General features: G+C 33.4%; 3 protein-coding genes and 1 long non-coding RNA gene across 6 annotated transcripts; 2 read left to right on the top strand and 2 right to left on the bottom strand.

The window, feature by feature from the left end:
* The first annotated feature begins 232 nt into the window (after nucleotides 1-232).
* On the top strand, nucleotides 233-1,106 carry LOC127067189 (ninjurin-A-like). Its single transcript, XM_051001825.1, has 2 exons — nucleotides 233-550; nucleotides 733-1,106. Exons 1-2 carry the CDS (start codon nucleotides 233-235, stop codon nucleotides 928-930), a joined length of 516 nt encoding a protein of 171 aa, XP_050857782.1. The 3' UTR covers nucleotides 931-1,106.
* Nucleotides 1,107-1,253: 147 nt separating this feature from the next.
* LOC127067182 (actin nucleation-promoting factor WASL-like) lies at nucleotides 1,254-7,151 on the bottom strand. The gene is made up of 7 exons (XM_051001816.1): nucleotides 6,632-7,151; nucleotides 5,901-6,181; nucleotides 5,516-5,809; nucleotides 5,097-5,379; nucleotides 4,662-5,021; nucleotides 4,280-4,533; nucleotides 1,254-4,157 (listed from the first exon to the last, which is right to left on the bottom strand). The coding sequence occupies exons 1-6, from the start codon at nucleotides 6,725-6,727 to the stop codon at nucleotides 4,285-4,287; spliced, it is 1,563 nt and encodes a 520-aa protein (XP_050857773.1). The 5' UTR covers nucleotides 6,728-7,151; the 3' UTR covers nucleotides 1,254-4,157; nucleotides 4,280-4,284.
* A 74-nt stretch (nucleotides 7,152-7,225) lies between these two features.
* Nucleotides 7,226-7,946, top strand: LOC127067191 (uncharacterized). Of its 2 annotated transcripts, XR_007782568.1 has the most exons (3): nucleotides 7,226-7,367; nucleotides 7,487-7,586; nucleotides 7,652-7,946. It is a non-coding gene; the product is annotated as an uncharacterized LOC127067191 (long non-coding RNA). The 2 variants fall into 2 exon arrangements; XR_007782567.1 differs by lacking the exon at nucleotides 7,226-7,367 and having other exon boundaries at nucleotides 7,693-7,946.
* LOC127067179 (tRNA-dihydrouridine(16/17) synthase [NAD(P)(+)]-like) lies at nucleotides 7,375-14,074 on the bottom strand. 2 transcript variants are annotated; one of them, XM_051001812.1, is made up of 9 exons: nucleotides 13,890-14,074; nucleotides 9,346-9,603; nucleotides 9,090-9,249; nucleotides 8,755-8,950; nucleotides 8,434-8,682; nucleotides 8,143-8,288; nucleotides 7,952-8,049; nucleotides 7,708-7,845; nucleotides 7,375-7,576 (listed from the first exon to the last, which is right to left on the bottom strand). In XM_051001812.1, the coding sequence occupies exons 2-9, from the start codon at nucleotides 9,601-9,603 to the stop codon at nucleotides 7,460-7,462; spliced, it is 1,362 nt and encodes a 453-aa protein (XP_050857769.1). In that variant the 5' UTR covers nucleotides 13,890-14,074; the 3' UTR covers nucleotides 7,375-7,459. The 2 variants fall into 2 exon arrangements, 1 of the variants encoding a protein (XP_050857769.1); XR_007782566.1 differs by lacking the exons at nucleotides 7,375-7,576; nucleotides 7,708-7,845; nucleotides 7,952-8,049; ... (3 more) ...; nucleotides 9,090-9,249; nucleotides 13,890-14,074 and adding an exon at nucleotides 9,772-13,636 and having other exon boundaries at nucleotides 9,455-9,603.
* Between the last annotated feature and the right edge of the window lie 170 nt (nucleotides 14,075-14,244).

Raw genomic sequence — 14,244 nt, 5'->3', positions numbered from 1 at the left:
GTTGGATAATTGTCACACGCACTGTAAAAGACGAAAGATCGTTAATATATACTTGAGCGCTTATCTAAATATTCATCGACAAAGCTCCGCAGTAATCTTGATCGATCCGTTCGCGAATGTTTTCTTTTCTTACCTACTCGCTCGCTCGTTCGTTCGGGTCTCCTAACAATAACAAGTTTTCTTCTTGACGGTTAAACAAATTTGTCAAACGATCGATCGTACGAAGGACAACATGGAAGAACCTCGCCTGAATAATGATAAAGTGGAATTAAATAATAAAGGATTACACGATAATGCGAACGATGTTGAAAAAATTGTTACATCAAAGGATATTGTTGTATCTGTTGATACGACGGACAAAAGATCGCAAGCTTACAACACACGAGCTGTTAATACTTTTGCAGCGAAGAAAACTGTAGCCCAGGGTATGATGGACGTAGCGTTGATTACAGCTAATGCTAATCAGTTAAGGTACCTTATTGAATATCAACGAAATAGTCCTACCTTTTACGTTATTCTGATTCTCATTGTCATCAGTCTTTTGCTACAGGTATGACGTCTTTTTTTTCTTTTTCCTATACGCAATATATATATATATATATATATATATATATATATATATATATATATAGATATAAATATAATAATGACGAGCTATACATTATTATGAAACTTTTTGCGAAATCAGAATGACGCGATTAAAGGAGTTTTTCTTTGTTATTATTCTTTTAGATCGCCGTTGGTGTAAGTTTAATTTTTAAAGGCAGATTCGATATGAAAGGACAATCAAAATCACTTAATGCACGAAAAATTAATAATTATGTTGTCGTTGGTGTGTTTCTTATAACTATTATTAACGTTTTTGTCGCTGCATTTAGTATAACTACACCGGCTACCATGGATGTATCATCTACGTCTATGGCTACGTAGATATTACTCATGCAAAACATATAATGTTCATTTTCAACATTACAGATTATCCCATAATAATTTTATTAATTTATACCCTGTTTGTTTGTAACAATACTTTGCAAATAATATGAATGCACTAGAAACAGTATTTACATATTTTTTGATATCGCTCGAGTCTCGTATTTATAACTATCAATTATTGATATATCATGCTTGTGATTATTTCGTGATTTAAAACTTGTACATATAACAAATACTTTTCAATATTTCTTTGTTTATATATTATCAATAATTATATTAATAAAATCGTATAGAGTATTAGCTACTGCAAAAGAAATTAATCTAATTTTTAACATTACATTTATTCATTCAAAATATAACAGTAAAACGAATAATTTATTCTCATTTACGTGTCATATTCGTACGTCGTTTTTTATTTTCTTTTTCTTTTTTCCCTTTAAGAGTGCAACTAATCTATTTGGGCGCATGAACAATTTCATTGAAATTAACTACTTAGATAAATAACAATATCACTTATCTAATACTTTTTCTTTTAAAGAATTTTTTAAGTGCATAGTCTATTAATAGTAAAAAGTTAAAAATAATTTTTCACAGTAATTTTTATAAAAAAAATACAGAACATTTTTGTAAACACGAAACAACAAATATGTCTTAATGTATTTATTATTTTATACCCAACTTTAAATATGAGATACTAAAAATACAAATATATATTTCATTGTTGAAGAATAATTCATAAATATAATTGTATATTCATATTATTTAATCGTAATAACTTTTTAATGTGAAGATTCTATTAAAATCTATTTCATCGTAATACGACAAAAGGATTATTTTAAACATAAAAAAAAAAATTCTTTTTCTCATATTAATCAATAATATTAAAAAAAGACTCATTATTGTACCTTAAGAGCTTTGTCGCGTGTCAACATTACATTATTGTTGATTACATTGCGCTTATAGTTAAACTATACATTTTAATATAATATGGAGTAATATTAAACATACATTATTTTCAATACTAAAAAAGCAAATATATGAAGTAATTAATTTATCTTGCTTATAGAAGATATATTTTTTACTAAATTATTTGTAACACCTAATACAATATTTATATGAGGAATTATATAAATACATATATATATAATATAGTATCTTTTCGTGTATCATTTCCTTTATCACTTTTGGAAAATACGTAATTTATTAAGTTCAATTAATGTGGTAATGAATTCTCTATTTCTTTCTTTCTCTATTCCCTCGTATCATTTTCTCGCAATAGCACGAATTTCACAGTAATCGCTACACTGGTTCATGTTGCAATCTTTAATAACAATATATTCAATTAAATACTTTTGATTTAAGGCATATCATCATTGATATGTTAAGTCATAAATATTATTAAAAATAAAAGTTATATACTGTTACTAAATCATCGCTTAATTTATAATATTATTACTACGAAATAAATAATCTAGAATTTTCAGATTTGATGATATTTGTACAATCTCCTGTAAAAATTAGTGATAGTATAAAGCTTGATAACTCAGAAAATTTTTAAATGAATATACCATCAACGAAAAATTCCTGTTTCTTTTTTTTTTCAATTTTTTTTTTTTTTTACCATGTTAAAAAAAATATATATATATGAGAAAAAAACAGCTTATTTACATAGTCTTTGTATTAATTACTATCAGTATCTATACATGTGACTTTTATGTGCGCAAGTGAAATCTTTCTGAAACACATAACCGTATTTATTTCATTTATTAAAGAACGTTTAGTAAAACATTATTTATAATACACTTATATTGTACTAACAAGTAGTATATTTTTTCTATTCATGCATATGATAATATTTTTAGATAACACTGGGATTTAGCCAGAAAGTGTGAATAAAAGAAAAAGAAAATACATTATATATCTCATATTGCATAATATATAACATAATACAATAATCAGTAACAGGTTTTTTCATTTCTGACTAGGATTTCTCCGTAGTGGTAAAGCATACCTTCTGCTTCGTATCATCCTGTTGATCATATTTCATTAGTATTAGATGTCCATGATTATTAAACCTAAGTCATATACGCAAAATATTGTGTAGTTACAGTATTATTGTAAGCAGGTATATATCTTAAGATTCTTTCATAAGCTTGATACTATATCTTTGTAATTATATGAAAATCATATAATGGAGCAATATTTTTATTGCATTATTCCAAATTTTTTTAATTTTTATATCTTCACATGTGTATGTTAGCACACATATACATTCGTAATTTGTTTCTATATTAATGTACAAATATATCAAAAGACCTCAACTATGTAGTTTCATGAATATGAAATTAATGCTATAAGAATTAGAAAGGGCAAATTAAGGCTTTTAGGCTTTTTACAATAAATTTAGCAATGATAATATAGGGAATAATAATAGAAATAAAAGTAGAAAATTCGTATACCTAAATTAAGTGAAAAATTATTGTTTGAAAAAATATATTCTCAAATAAAAGAATTGCTATTAATGTTTATTGATTGTTTTTTTTATGATAATCATTTTCATTTTGTTTTTTCTAAGGCTACAGAAGATATGAAATCTTTTATTGATAATTGGATAAATTTCTATCATATATATATTAAATATATATATATATATATATATATATATATATATATATATATATACATATATATATAAAGGGTAGAAAAGGAATATATAGGAATACATGGTAACATCAAAAAAGTGTATGTATATGTAGTCATATATAAACTTTGTACTAACTTTTAACAACAAGAGATAAACGAGAGAATATCTTTTTAGGCACAACTGCCATGTCAAAAGAAGTATAATAATAGCAGTTTTCTTATCATGAATACCACTTCCTGTTTATCTTTATTTTATATCACATGTGCTCACTATTTCCCTATTTTGATAGCATTTTATTCTTATTGCTCATAATTGAATAAACCAATTATTTTAAAGATAACATCTAAATTAGCCTGCCCTTACCTGCCCTATCCATGCAAACCAAATTGTACCTTTATACATTCTAATATATACTTAAAAGGCTCCTGTTTTTAAACATCTGATTTTTCTTCTTTGGATGTTCAAAGTAAAAGTCATTTATGATACACATTTACATAATTCCTAATCTCCTAAATGTTAATCAATAGTATATTTATCACAGTAGTATATTATTGTATCTTCTCAGTAAAACGACTTTTGTCTGAAATATATGGTATCTCTATTAATAAAATTATATTATTCAATAATATAAATAGATACCAAGAACAATTGCAAACATTTATATCACGTACAAATATGTTTTATTTGTATTCTGTAATTTACCTGACTTAATCATCCCAATCATCATCTTCACTTGTATCGCTAGTTGATTCATCACTTTCACTGTGAATTGCACGAGATCGCTCTGCTAGAGCTCTGGTGAGTGCACTAGCTAAACCATCTTGATATGCTGGTGGTGGAGTAGCTTTAACTTCGTTAGGAACAGGCCTTAATTCTATTCCTTGACGAATTTGTTCTAATAAATCACTTCTGGAATCATTGACTGGAGCTGGTTTTGTTTCTGTTTTACTAACTTTCTGCAAAAAATTCAACATATTTCTTTTTAAGAACACATCTTTCGATTTTACAAAAAGATAATATATGATGTATATCTCTATATATTATTTTTAATGGTATAAGCCTTGAATTAAGAAACTGTACTTACTCTCAATGTAGTACCGCCGCTTCTAATAGACTCCATTAGCATTGGCCTGAGATCAGTGATCTCTTCATTGTTGTTATTTGTGGTATTTGCATTGACCTTTGCAATATCCATATCAATACTGTTAGGCAGTGGTGGAGGAGGTGGAACTGGACCACTTGAGATATTTCTTGAGGGAGGTGTTGGAGCAGATGAAGGTGGGGGTGGTGGTGGTGGGGGTGGTAGAGAAGGTGCTGGAGTTACAGAGGGTGGTGGTGGACGCGATGGTGCTGATCTATGTACTGGTGGAGCAGTAGTTGATGTATTTGGAGAAGTAATTGGGGTATTGAACCGAGTCGGAGGTAATGGTGGAGCACTCCTTGTCTGATGCAAAAAAATTAAAATTTTGCATTAAACATAAGAAAATTGAGATATGCAAAAAATTATTGCATTACTAACAGTTATTGTTCTAGCTGGTACTGGTGGAGGATATTCTTGACGTTGTGGTAATACAGGAGGTTGGTTGGTGTTTCTTGATTTAGTTGATGGTAAAACAACTTCTTTAACAGCATTCATGCCACCATGTGACTCAATAAAGTTATAAATAAACTCACGCGTTTCTTGATCTCTCAATTGGTGTTCAGAAACACCTACCATATCAAAAAACTTTTTTAATTCTGGATTAACTGCATCAAATTCTAGACCTTTATTTTCAGCATTCCATCCCATATGCACTATGTGTCTACAAAATGAAAATTGAATATTATACAAAAAGTTAGAAAAATATCTAATAAGGTATCATAAATTTTTAAGTGTCTATTTATGTGTTCTATGTATTATCAGAAATAAAATAAATAACGATATATTAAAAATTCAACCTAAAATTAGATGGTAAACTTATATCATCCTTAGTCAATTTTCTTCTTGAATCTTTGTCACCTTTCTTTTTTTTACTTTTATACATAGAACTACTAGAAGCACTTCTGTTAACACCAACTGTAGTTTGCCCATTTAATGTATTTGATGTAGCACCGGTTGTAAATGCAAATGATGATGTGCTACTTCTGCTTTTTCGTGGTAAGGTTACCACATGTTGTGTTTCCATTTCCATTTTTGATCGCTTTTCTTGCCTTTTTTGTCGTTTAGCATTCAATTTATCAAGAAGAATATCTCTTAAAATAAAACCATAGTTTTTATCATTAGATAAATGAATTAACAATTTTGCAATATACATAAAATAAAATCATAACAATATATATCTACCTTAATGTGATAGCTTCAACTTCATTTGCAAAATTGAATGCTGCCATGCACTCTTCAGCTTCAAAAGTATGAAAATAAACTAAAGGTGTTTTATAATCCATAGAATTATAAACTTCGTGTTCCCACAACATGGCTCTTCTTTGTAAACAATATAATCGCAAGAAAAAACTACGTCTTGGATTATCTCTGATTAAAGTTATTATACCAGTATTCTTTTTTACCCATTCTTTATGAAAAGGTGGTTCAGTTAAATATAACTGTATAATTCCAGCTGCCAAGCACTAAAACGTCAAAGAAATATACATGTTCTCATTTTAACAGATTTTAGTAAGTAAAATGATACATATCATAATAAAAGTAATATAATATCTAAAAAAATTTATCTTTATAGTGTTAATAATTTTTTTCATTTGTTAACTAAATTAGAATTACGCGATAAGGGTGGGGCAGATGAAATGCCTTTTGTGAATATAATTATATAGGTTTATATCTGATGGCATTAAAATACGTAATGCATGTAATACATTTCTAGATTATATACTGTATCGAAATTGTTCTATTGTAAGTACCCATTTAGTTATAAAAACTATAGCAAATCGAAAAACATATAAAATGTTGGATGACGTGATTTTACCGATCATGTAATCATATAGGTCAAAGAAAACAATACAATGAGAAAGGCAGTATTAATTTTAATAAAAATAATTACAAATTACAAAGAATCTACTTACCTGACATCGATTTCCTATTAATTGAAAGACTTGCTCGTTCTCTTCTGTTTTCAAGAGTATAGATCCCGTATGCTTGTCCGTTGTACCCGATTTCATTGTTGAATAGGTTAGGTTTCTCGGAATAAAATGTGTTATTACACCTTATTTCACATGAAAGGATTTTTGTATAAAGAAAGTTAAGGTTACAATTATGTATCGATAATTTTTCACATGCCGTGTATTATGTTAACGAAACTAAATAATTCTGATAGATCAATCAATATGTACTCTTGAATTTCATCTTTCACGACACAGAATTGATAACCTAGCCACTAATTACAACGTTAAAAGAAACGATTAAATATTACCTACAAAAAGCTTTATCTGTGACATTTTCCCATGTTCTTAACTCACAGGAAACTCAAATATTTGATGATGACATTTTCACTTATCCGGTTCAACGTTCCGCGTTTCCTTTTTCTGTATATAATTTAAGAGGAAATAGGACCATGAGCCAAAATCCAGTGATCAAAGCGCCACCTAGTAATAAATTTTGAAAGGGTCGTCATTTACGCCGGAACGTACGTACGAAGTAGATCGTGTCGGAAGTGTTGTGCATTGTGTAAGTGATTGTGTATTGTTTAAAAGTGATCATTCAATCATAAATGCAGAATTCGAAATAGTTACAAAATTTATTATATAGAATCACCTGATATTTAGAAAAAAAAAAAATAACATTGGAAGAAGAATCGGAGAGGTTAATCTTAATTTATTTACATAATTTATTTAACATCTTTTTTATACAATGCCATTTCATATTTTGAACATTCTGTCATTGTGCATCATACTCTATTGCCATTTATCTTTTTGATTCAGCAAATTTCTATGCCCGACACAGATCAACTTTTCCGTAAAGCATTTCTTCCTACAGCATTGGCGACATAACTTGTGATCACATTTAAAACCCTTAATGAAGGTAGAAAATTATAATTAACATACATATAGTTTATAAATATTATTATATATATAATTATTATATAGATTATACAGATAAAATTACTAGGAAAAACTTAAAATTTAAGACTCGACATACTAACCACAGGATTTGGGCAACCCTGACAAAGAGTAGTTGACCTATACGGACGCAGCGTTATTCGTCGTAATTTTTTGAAATGTTTATGAGATATTTGATTTCCTTCCTCATCCTCGTATTTTCTTTTCACAGATACATTTTTCTATAATGCATTCATGTAAATAATATTTGATTATCATCAAAAAAACAAAAAATGTGATAAAAAAGATAAGCCAATAATGAAAATTCTTATGAATGAGAAAACTGACCATTTCCATTTTCTTTGCCTCTATTTTGTCTATATGTTCCTGTGGTGAATCACGTACATAGGACTGGCATAACCATGGAGGTAAGTTCAAGTTGTAATCTAAAGCAAAGAGTAGGACAAAAAACATTACGTAGAGATTATTTTAAAGAGATTAAGATGAAAATCACGATTATAACGATCTAATAAATTTACCACTTTTTTCTTCGCACCATAACCGATTGCCCTCGTGATACGGCTGATACCGATCCCTCACATTTTCAACAACTCGTCTGAACGATTCCATGGTGGAATTCGTAGCCAGGTTATCCCTTTCTTCTTTGTTTTCTGCTAAACAAAGTCTACTCTCTAGTTAAGTGCATGCTGCACGCGCATTTTCAAATTCATGTTCATTTAATGTTATGTATCATTGTGTACGATAAAATAGAAATTTTGCAAATAATATTAACAATGAGATAAAGATGCAAATGTAAAACCGATACGTACATGCGTTGGAATAGTTTGAACAAATGGCCTCGTATGTAAGAAGGTGGTGCCGGATGAATTTCTACGAGGTCTAAATATTCCAAGGCCGGTTCCCAACAAGGTGGATAACAAGATTCGAATATACATGGATTGTAAAGATTGCCTACCGCTGTCATAACTCCTTGAACGCCGGTTTCCGAAATACACCTATCGATGTCTTGCAGGCACTGTATATTGCCGTTTGCCAACACTGGTATTTTAACAGCTTCTCTATAGAAAAAAAGAGGGAAGTGTTAAAAGTGTAATTCGTTCGTTAATCTTTTAATGAAAAGAACGTAATACCTAACGGCTTTAATGTGACTCCAAGATGCTAATCCCGTTAGAGGACCCTTCTGATCTCTCGTACGACCGTGTACAGTAAGCATACTAGCACCAGCATTTTCGAGCATTCGAGCATATTCGATCGTCTTATCTATATCCGGAAATACTCGTAGTTTGCAAGTAAGAGGGATGCGAAGTCCCGTGCTCACCGTATTGACTGTAAATTATCGATAATGCCATAACGGTTCATTTGATTTTAATAAAGTAAAACGTACATAAACATAAATTTATCGGCGAATCATGTTATTATTTTTTTTTATGATAACACACATATACGAACACACACACAAACACACCGATCGCTCGAAGAAGGTCCCAGTCGTCCTGCAAGAAAGCACCATAGCGTCCACGCTTTGCGATCGCTTGAGGACAACCGATATTAATGTCTATGGCATTGCAGTACGGTTCTGCCAAAAGCGCTGCTTCTAGCAAAGTGTTTGGATCGTTGCCACAGAACTGAGGAAAAATAAAAAGAAGATATATAAACAAGACGAGAAAAGAATACGATATAATGCTTGAATGATTAGCCAATAAAAAGATAAAGAAGCTAACCTGCACAACCAAGGGTCGATCCTCCGGTATACTGGTAAGGGCTTCTTTCCTATATTTTGGATCTCTTAAAAAAACCGAAGAATGCAGCATGGGCGTGTAACATAGTTGCGCCCCGTGACGTCGAGAAAGCAGTCTCCATGCCAACTCACTTGCATCGACCATCGGTGCAACAACGTATCTCGGAGAGCCAAGGACATCCTTCCAAACATTTATCTTCTCGGGTTTTGTCGAACTTCCATCGTTCTCGCTCATATTCATCTGAAAAAAAATAAACAAAAATTATATATATCGAACGTGCTTGATAAACAAGGCAACAATTTTTATTCTTTTTTTATTTTTTATTTATCTTATTTTTTTAACTTTACTTTTTTTTTAATTATCTTTCTTTCTTTCTTTCTTTCTTTTGTTTGAGTATATAAAGCTTACCGAAATCTAGATCATGTATGCTGCTTATAACCGATATTCTATAGAGCCTTGTAAGAAAGGCAACAAACGGGCACACCGTCCAAAGTTTGCGTGTCGCAGAACGATAATGTTGCGCTTGATTTCGTTTTAATACATGCTTCGGAAGGAACTTTAGCAAGTATATAATATGTTCGTTGATGGTAATCGGACAAGTTTATGTCTTCCCACTTTTTCTCTATCTTCTCCTTTTTTGCTAGCATGTACCAGCCTGTGCCACTTTCTGTATCAAAATATTATCTAAACGTCGGACAGTAACGTTCTGTAAGATCAATGGATCGATCGATCGATCATTGTCGCGCGTTCGTTGCAAAATGTTGAACTTTAATCTCTTCGAGATTGAAAAAACGTGTCGAAAAATATTGGACTTTTACGGCGGTGAAAATTTATTGTGAAAGGCGCATTATGTTTGAATTGTACGCAAAGTATCATTATTTTAACGTTATTTTAGAAATTCGTAAAAAATGGAAATATAAAATTGAAATAGCCTGGGATTAAGACTTGACGACGAGAAGTTGCTTAACGATTTATACACGATTCTCGTTAATTTTACGATATTTATAATTTTATATCAAATTCATGTAACTTTTGAAAATATATATACATATATGTGTATGCATGTATATCGTACTATGCAAATAGAAATACGAAAAGCACGTTTATATATTCGAATATTTGAATTCGAACGAGTAAGATCACAGTCGTATCGTAACTTTTAGCCATTTCCTACGTTTCTATTAAAATACGAAGTTATTAAAATCGTGCGTACTAAAATCTCGGTTATTTTACTCTAGGTTAATTTGATTTTACAGATTTCAAAATATCATCTCTACGCATTTATTAATAATTTATCAATAATTTATCAGAGAGCTATCGCTCGTATTAATAATTTTCAAAATATCTAACTTATACTTTTCTTTTCTAAAATCTAATTTCCATGTCGGTACGATTACAATAAGAAAAAACTGTCGCATCTAGCAACCTTGACGCAAGCAACCCTGACAATCAATAGCGATCGATGATCTTACTCTTTCTATTTAAACAAGCTTTTTACATTGGACGATAAAGTTGAAAACAAGACAAAAAAAGAATCACGCGGGAATATTCGATTTTATGCGATAATAAGTAGAGAACGAACAATCATTGTTTTTCACGTGGTGATCGAAAGCTCTCGATATTACTTATGTAGACACGACGCGTGTGCGCATATCATCGAAGAATCCTAAAGCGTATGGCTTCGCAGCAGATCGATTCGCGAGGAAAAGCACACAAATCTCTGCGATTATTTCTCCAAAAAAATTCCCGTAAGAAAATCCGAGTTTCTTTCGAGTACGATATTACCTATGTACGATATCGTCCATCATCAAGCTTTTCAAAAAACAGATAACACAATGGCTTCGCCATTGAGTGCGCGAGTTCTACGTAGATATAGAAGTATTACAAAAGTCGCGTTTCTCTGCCGCTATAAACGCGAAAGCGTAATTTTTTTCAGATTCATCTCTCTTTTTTCGACGATATTTCATTTAAATCCTCAAGATCTTTCTACTAATCTTTTTTTATCACGGTTTATGTAAACGTCGATCAATTTTGTAACGGCGGAAAGGCAAAATGATTTGATTGAGGTGGAGAACGCGGAGAAGCCGGTTTGGAGAATTCTGATTCTGGAATAGGCGATAATTGAGCGGATTGAGCAAGCCGAGGACCCATTTTAAATCTTGGCCTTTTCCGAAGGGAGGATCTTCGAGCTCGAAGATGAGATTGATTCCTCTTGGAGATAGATGGTATCGTTCTCATCGGCGGTGGTACTACCGTTGGCGATGTTACAATCGCCGTCACTGTTGAAGGAGGCACAGGTATCAGATCAGGACCGATTTCATCGGTAACGATCTCGTCGATCGACGAAATTCTGGCTGTTCTTAGATCCAAAGGCGGTAATTTACTGGGAGGACGAGATGACGAAACAGAAGAAGATTCCTCTCTCGCATGGTTTTCATTTTCGAGTCGATTTTCGAACGTTGATACGCTCGTTTCAGCCACGTTGCCTTCTTCGCGATCGACGGAGGGTGCTACTCTGTTCCTTCTTTTCGTTTTATCCGCAGTTTCCGCGTTAATAGATCGTTGACGAGAGTTCTTTTTGAAACGCGTTCGAAGAAAAGTTCTTATTCTTCCGATCGTACCACATGTCCGTCTTTCCCTAGATGTAATACTAGTACCAGCAGTCTCTGTATTATCCTTGGGACACTTCCTCGATCGAGTTTGCTTATTACGTTCGAGTCTCGCCGAAGAGATCGGATTTACGATGGAGAAACAGCAAGAGACGGGCGAAGGGGTGGACGATTTGAAATCTGGCGATTCGGCGACGGCAATTGCGACGTTTCCGGTCCAAGAAGAAGAATTGTTACGATGCTTTTCATCGTTGTCCTCGCCAAGAGTAGATCGAGAGGATAGCTCGATCGAAGCACCGTTAGAATTGGTCTCGTAAGTGAAGCAGAGACGAAAGTTGTTTTTTCGATCTCGTCCCGAAGGCATATCCTCTGGTCGATCGATCCCATACTCCGGATATTCCTTCGTACCGTTTCTTTCACGCGAGACGACCTCCATCGAGGCGTCTACGCGTGAATCACAGAAACGATATCTCGAGGGTACATTGACTCTAGCGCAAAAGGAGGGACAGGTCGTGGTATTCGGTGTTAAGTTAGTTTTACCGACCTCCAATTTTCTTTCTCTCTTATTCCTGACGTACTCGTAAGTGGTTAAGCCGAGATAGGCTATGTAACCATGGAAGAAACAGAGATGTATCAAGAGAATGGCCGCTACTGCCGAGAGTATGCCTAACGTCAGGATGACAAGAAGCGTGCCGGTACCGGGTGGTTGTTGTATTGGGAAAACGGTCGAAGGTAAACTAGTAACGTTCTCCATCGTCGCATTCGAGCGGCAAACTTCTCGATGGACGTTGAAGAGGAATAACTCGGCGATGGATAAGGCTACCACTGAGAGAGAAGCCAGTATAGCCGATATCAGGCAGGCTAAGAATAAAGGGTAATTCCTAGCACCTATGCAATTGTTCAACCACTTGCAGTGATGATCGAATCGTACTACGCACTTGTTGCAGATCGAACAATGTTTCGTTCTGTCACCGCTGGTTGTAATGTTACAGAGATGACACCGACCGTTCTCGATAACGTGAGGATGTTTCTTACGATCGAATTCAGGCACTACGAGATTCGTTGGTCTCGCTCTTACTCTCGGATCAGCCGGATCGAGAAGAAGAACAGCGAGATGAAAAAGCAGGTGAACGAAGAAGATGGTGGCCAGGAAGATCGAAAGAAGAGGACGCAAGCCAAATGGTTCGAGCAAAGGCGTCGACACGGCGAAGGTGCCGCTACCGATGAACAATGATATCGCCCAACCGGCCACTTGTTGTGGATGCAAAGGTAATTGCAGACCGTGTACGCGTCGAAACCTTCGACGTTCGGGTGCTATCGGGCTCTCCTCTATCGAGCACCAACGCGATATTATACCGCTCGCCGCGTTCGGCCAGTTTCGCATCGCGTTTGTCGCCGAGGGCGACAGCCATCCTCGTATCGCCTACCGACAACTCCCGAGGTAGTCAACTACGCCACCCCAATACCTTCGAAGGCGCAAGCGCCCTTCGAACCATTTCGAATGCGTCTGGGTTGCGTCCAAATGCGTCTCTATCTCTCCCAAACTCCCCCGGACATCTCCTACCCTTCGTTTCCTCTCCTTCCAAAGACCTTTCCCGCTATAATCGATCAGTTTTATTTATCAAATTCCTGAAAATACATTTTCTACTCGTAGGAATAAATAAACAATAAAATTTTTTACCGATCGTACAGCGACGACGAGGCTTTTGCCATGCTTTCTTTTCAATGAAAACCATATGGTTGTATAATTTCATGTTCAGGATTAAAAGTTAATTCGATATCGTATAATATTCATAGAAAAATATTTTCTTTAAGAAGATCGTAGCATGGCAACGTATTCTCTTGCGCGAAGAATATTATTATAAAGAATATTATTTCCGATTGAGAGGAATGTATGTATGAATATAACGGACTAACCTCACTATTTTCCTTCGGTTGTTATTTCCAACGGCAACACTTGCTCTCACATTAAATCTTATTTCTCGTATAAGAAAGATCTTCCTCAATTCTCTTAACTTTGTTTCTCGAACTTCTCCGACACATTAATTGTCACAACGCATTTATAAATTTCTCGTTATCGCGAACTGACATAAAGCAGCCATGTCGGGCATGTCGATTTAGCAGGCGCACACACATTTCAACCACAATCAAGATTCTCTAATCAAACTATATCTATCTTTTTCCATCTTCGTCGATGAGTATAAGTCTTTAATTTGATACATCATTGTTTTAGACTAAATGTCCAATTGATAATAACAACTGGTATGTCCTC

This window comes from Vespula vulgaris, chromosome 10, assembly GCF_905475345.1.
Source record: "Vespula vulgaris chromosome 10, iyVesVulg1.1, whole genome shotgun sequence".
In the NCBI taxonomy this organism is placed as follows: Eukaryota; Metazoa; Arthropoda; class Insecta; order Hymenoptera; family Vespidae; genus Vespula; species Vespula vulgaris.
Note: the sequence above shows the minus strand (reverse complement) of the source record. Positions and strands in the feature narration are given on the sequence as shown.

Bases quoted from the DNA above. Each gene is read 5' to 3' on its own strand.
- LOC127067179 (XM_051001812.1), bottom strand. From the start codon at position 9,603: ATGAATATGAGCGAGAACGATGGAAGTTCGACAAAACCCGAGAAGATA. The intron at 8,951-9,089 runs GTGTGTTTGTGT...GATAATTTACAG, and splicing joins GGACCTTCTTCGAGCGATCG to TCAATACGGTGAGCACGGGA. The intron at 8,683-8,754 runs GTATTACGTTCT...TTTTTTCTATAG, and splicing joins AGTCACATTAAAGCCGTTAG to AGAAGCTGTTAAAATACCAG.
- LOC127067189 (XM_051001825.1), top strand. From the start codon at position 233: ATGGAAGAACCTCGCCTGAATAATGATAAAGTGGAATTAAATAATAAA. The intron at 551-732 runs GTATGACGTCTT...TTATTCTTTTAG, and splicing joins TCATCAGTCTTTTGCTACAG to ATCGCCGTTGGTGTAAGTTT.
- LOC127067182 (XM_051001816.1), bottom strand. From the start codon at position 6,727: ATGAAATCGGGTACAACGGACAAGCATACGGGATCTATACTCTTGAAA. The intron at 5,380-5,515 runs GTTGAATTTTTA...TTCATTTTGTAG, and splicing joins AGTTTACCATCTAATTTTAG to ACACATAGTGCATATGGGAT. The intron at 4,534-4,661 runs GTAAGTACAGTT...AATTTTTTGCAG, and splicing joins GCGGCGGTACTACATTGAGA to AAAGTTAGTAAAACAGAAAC.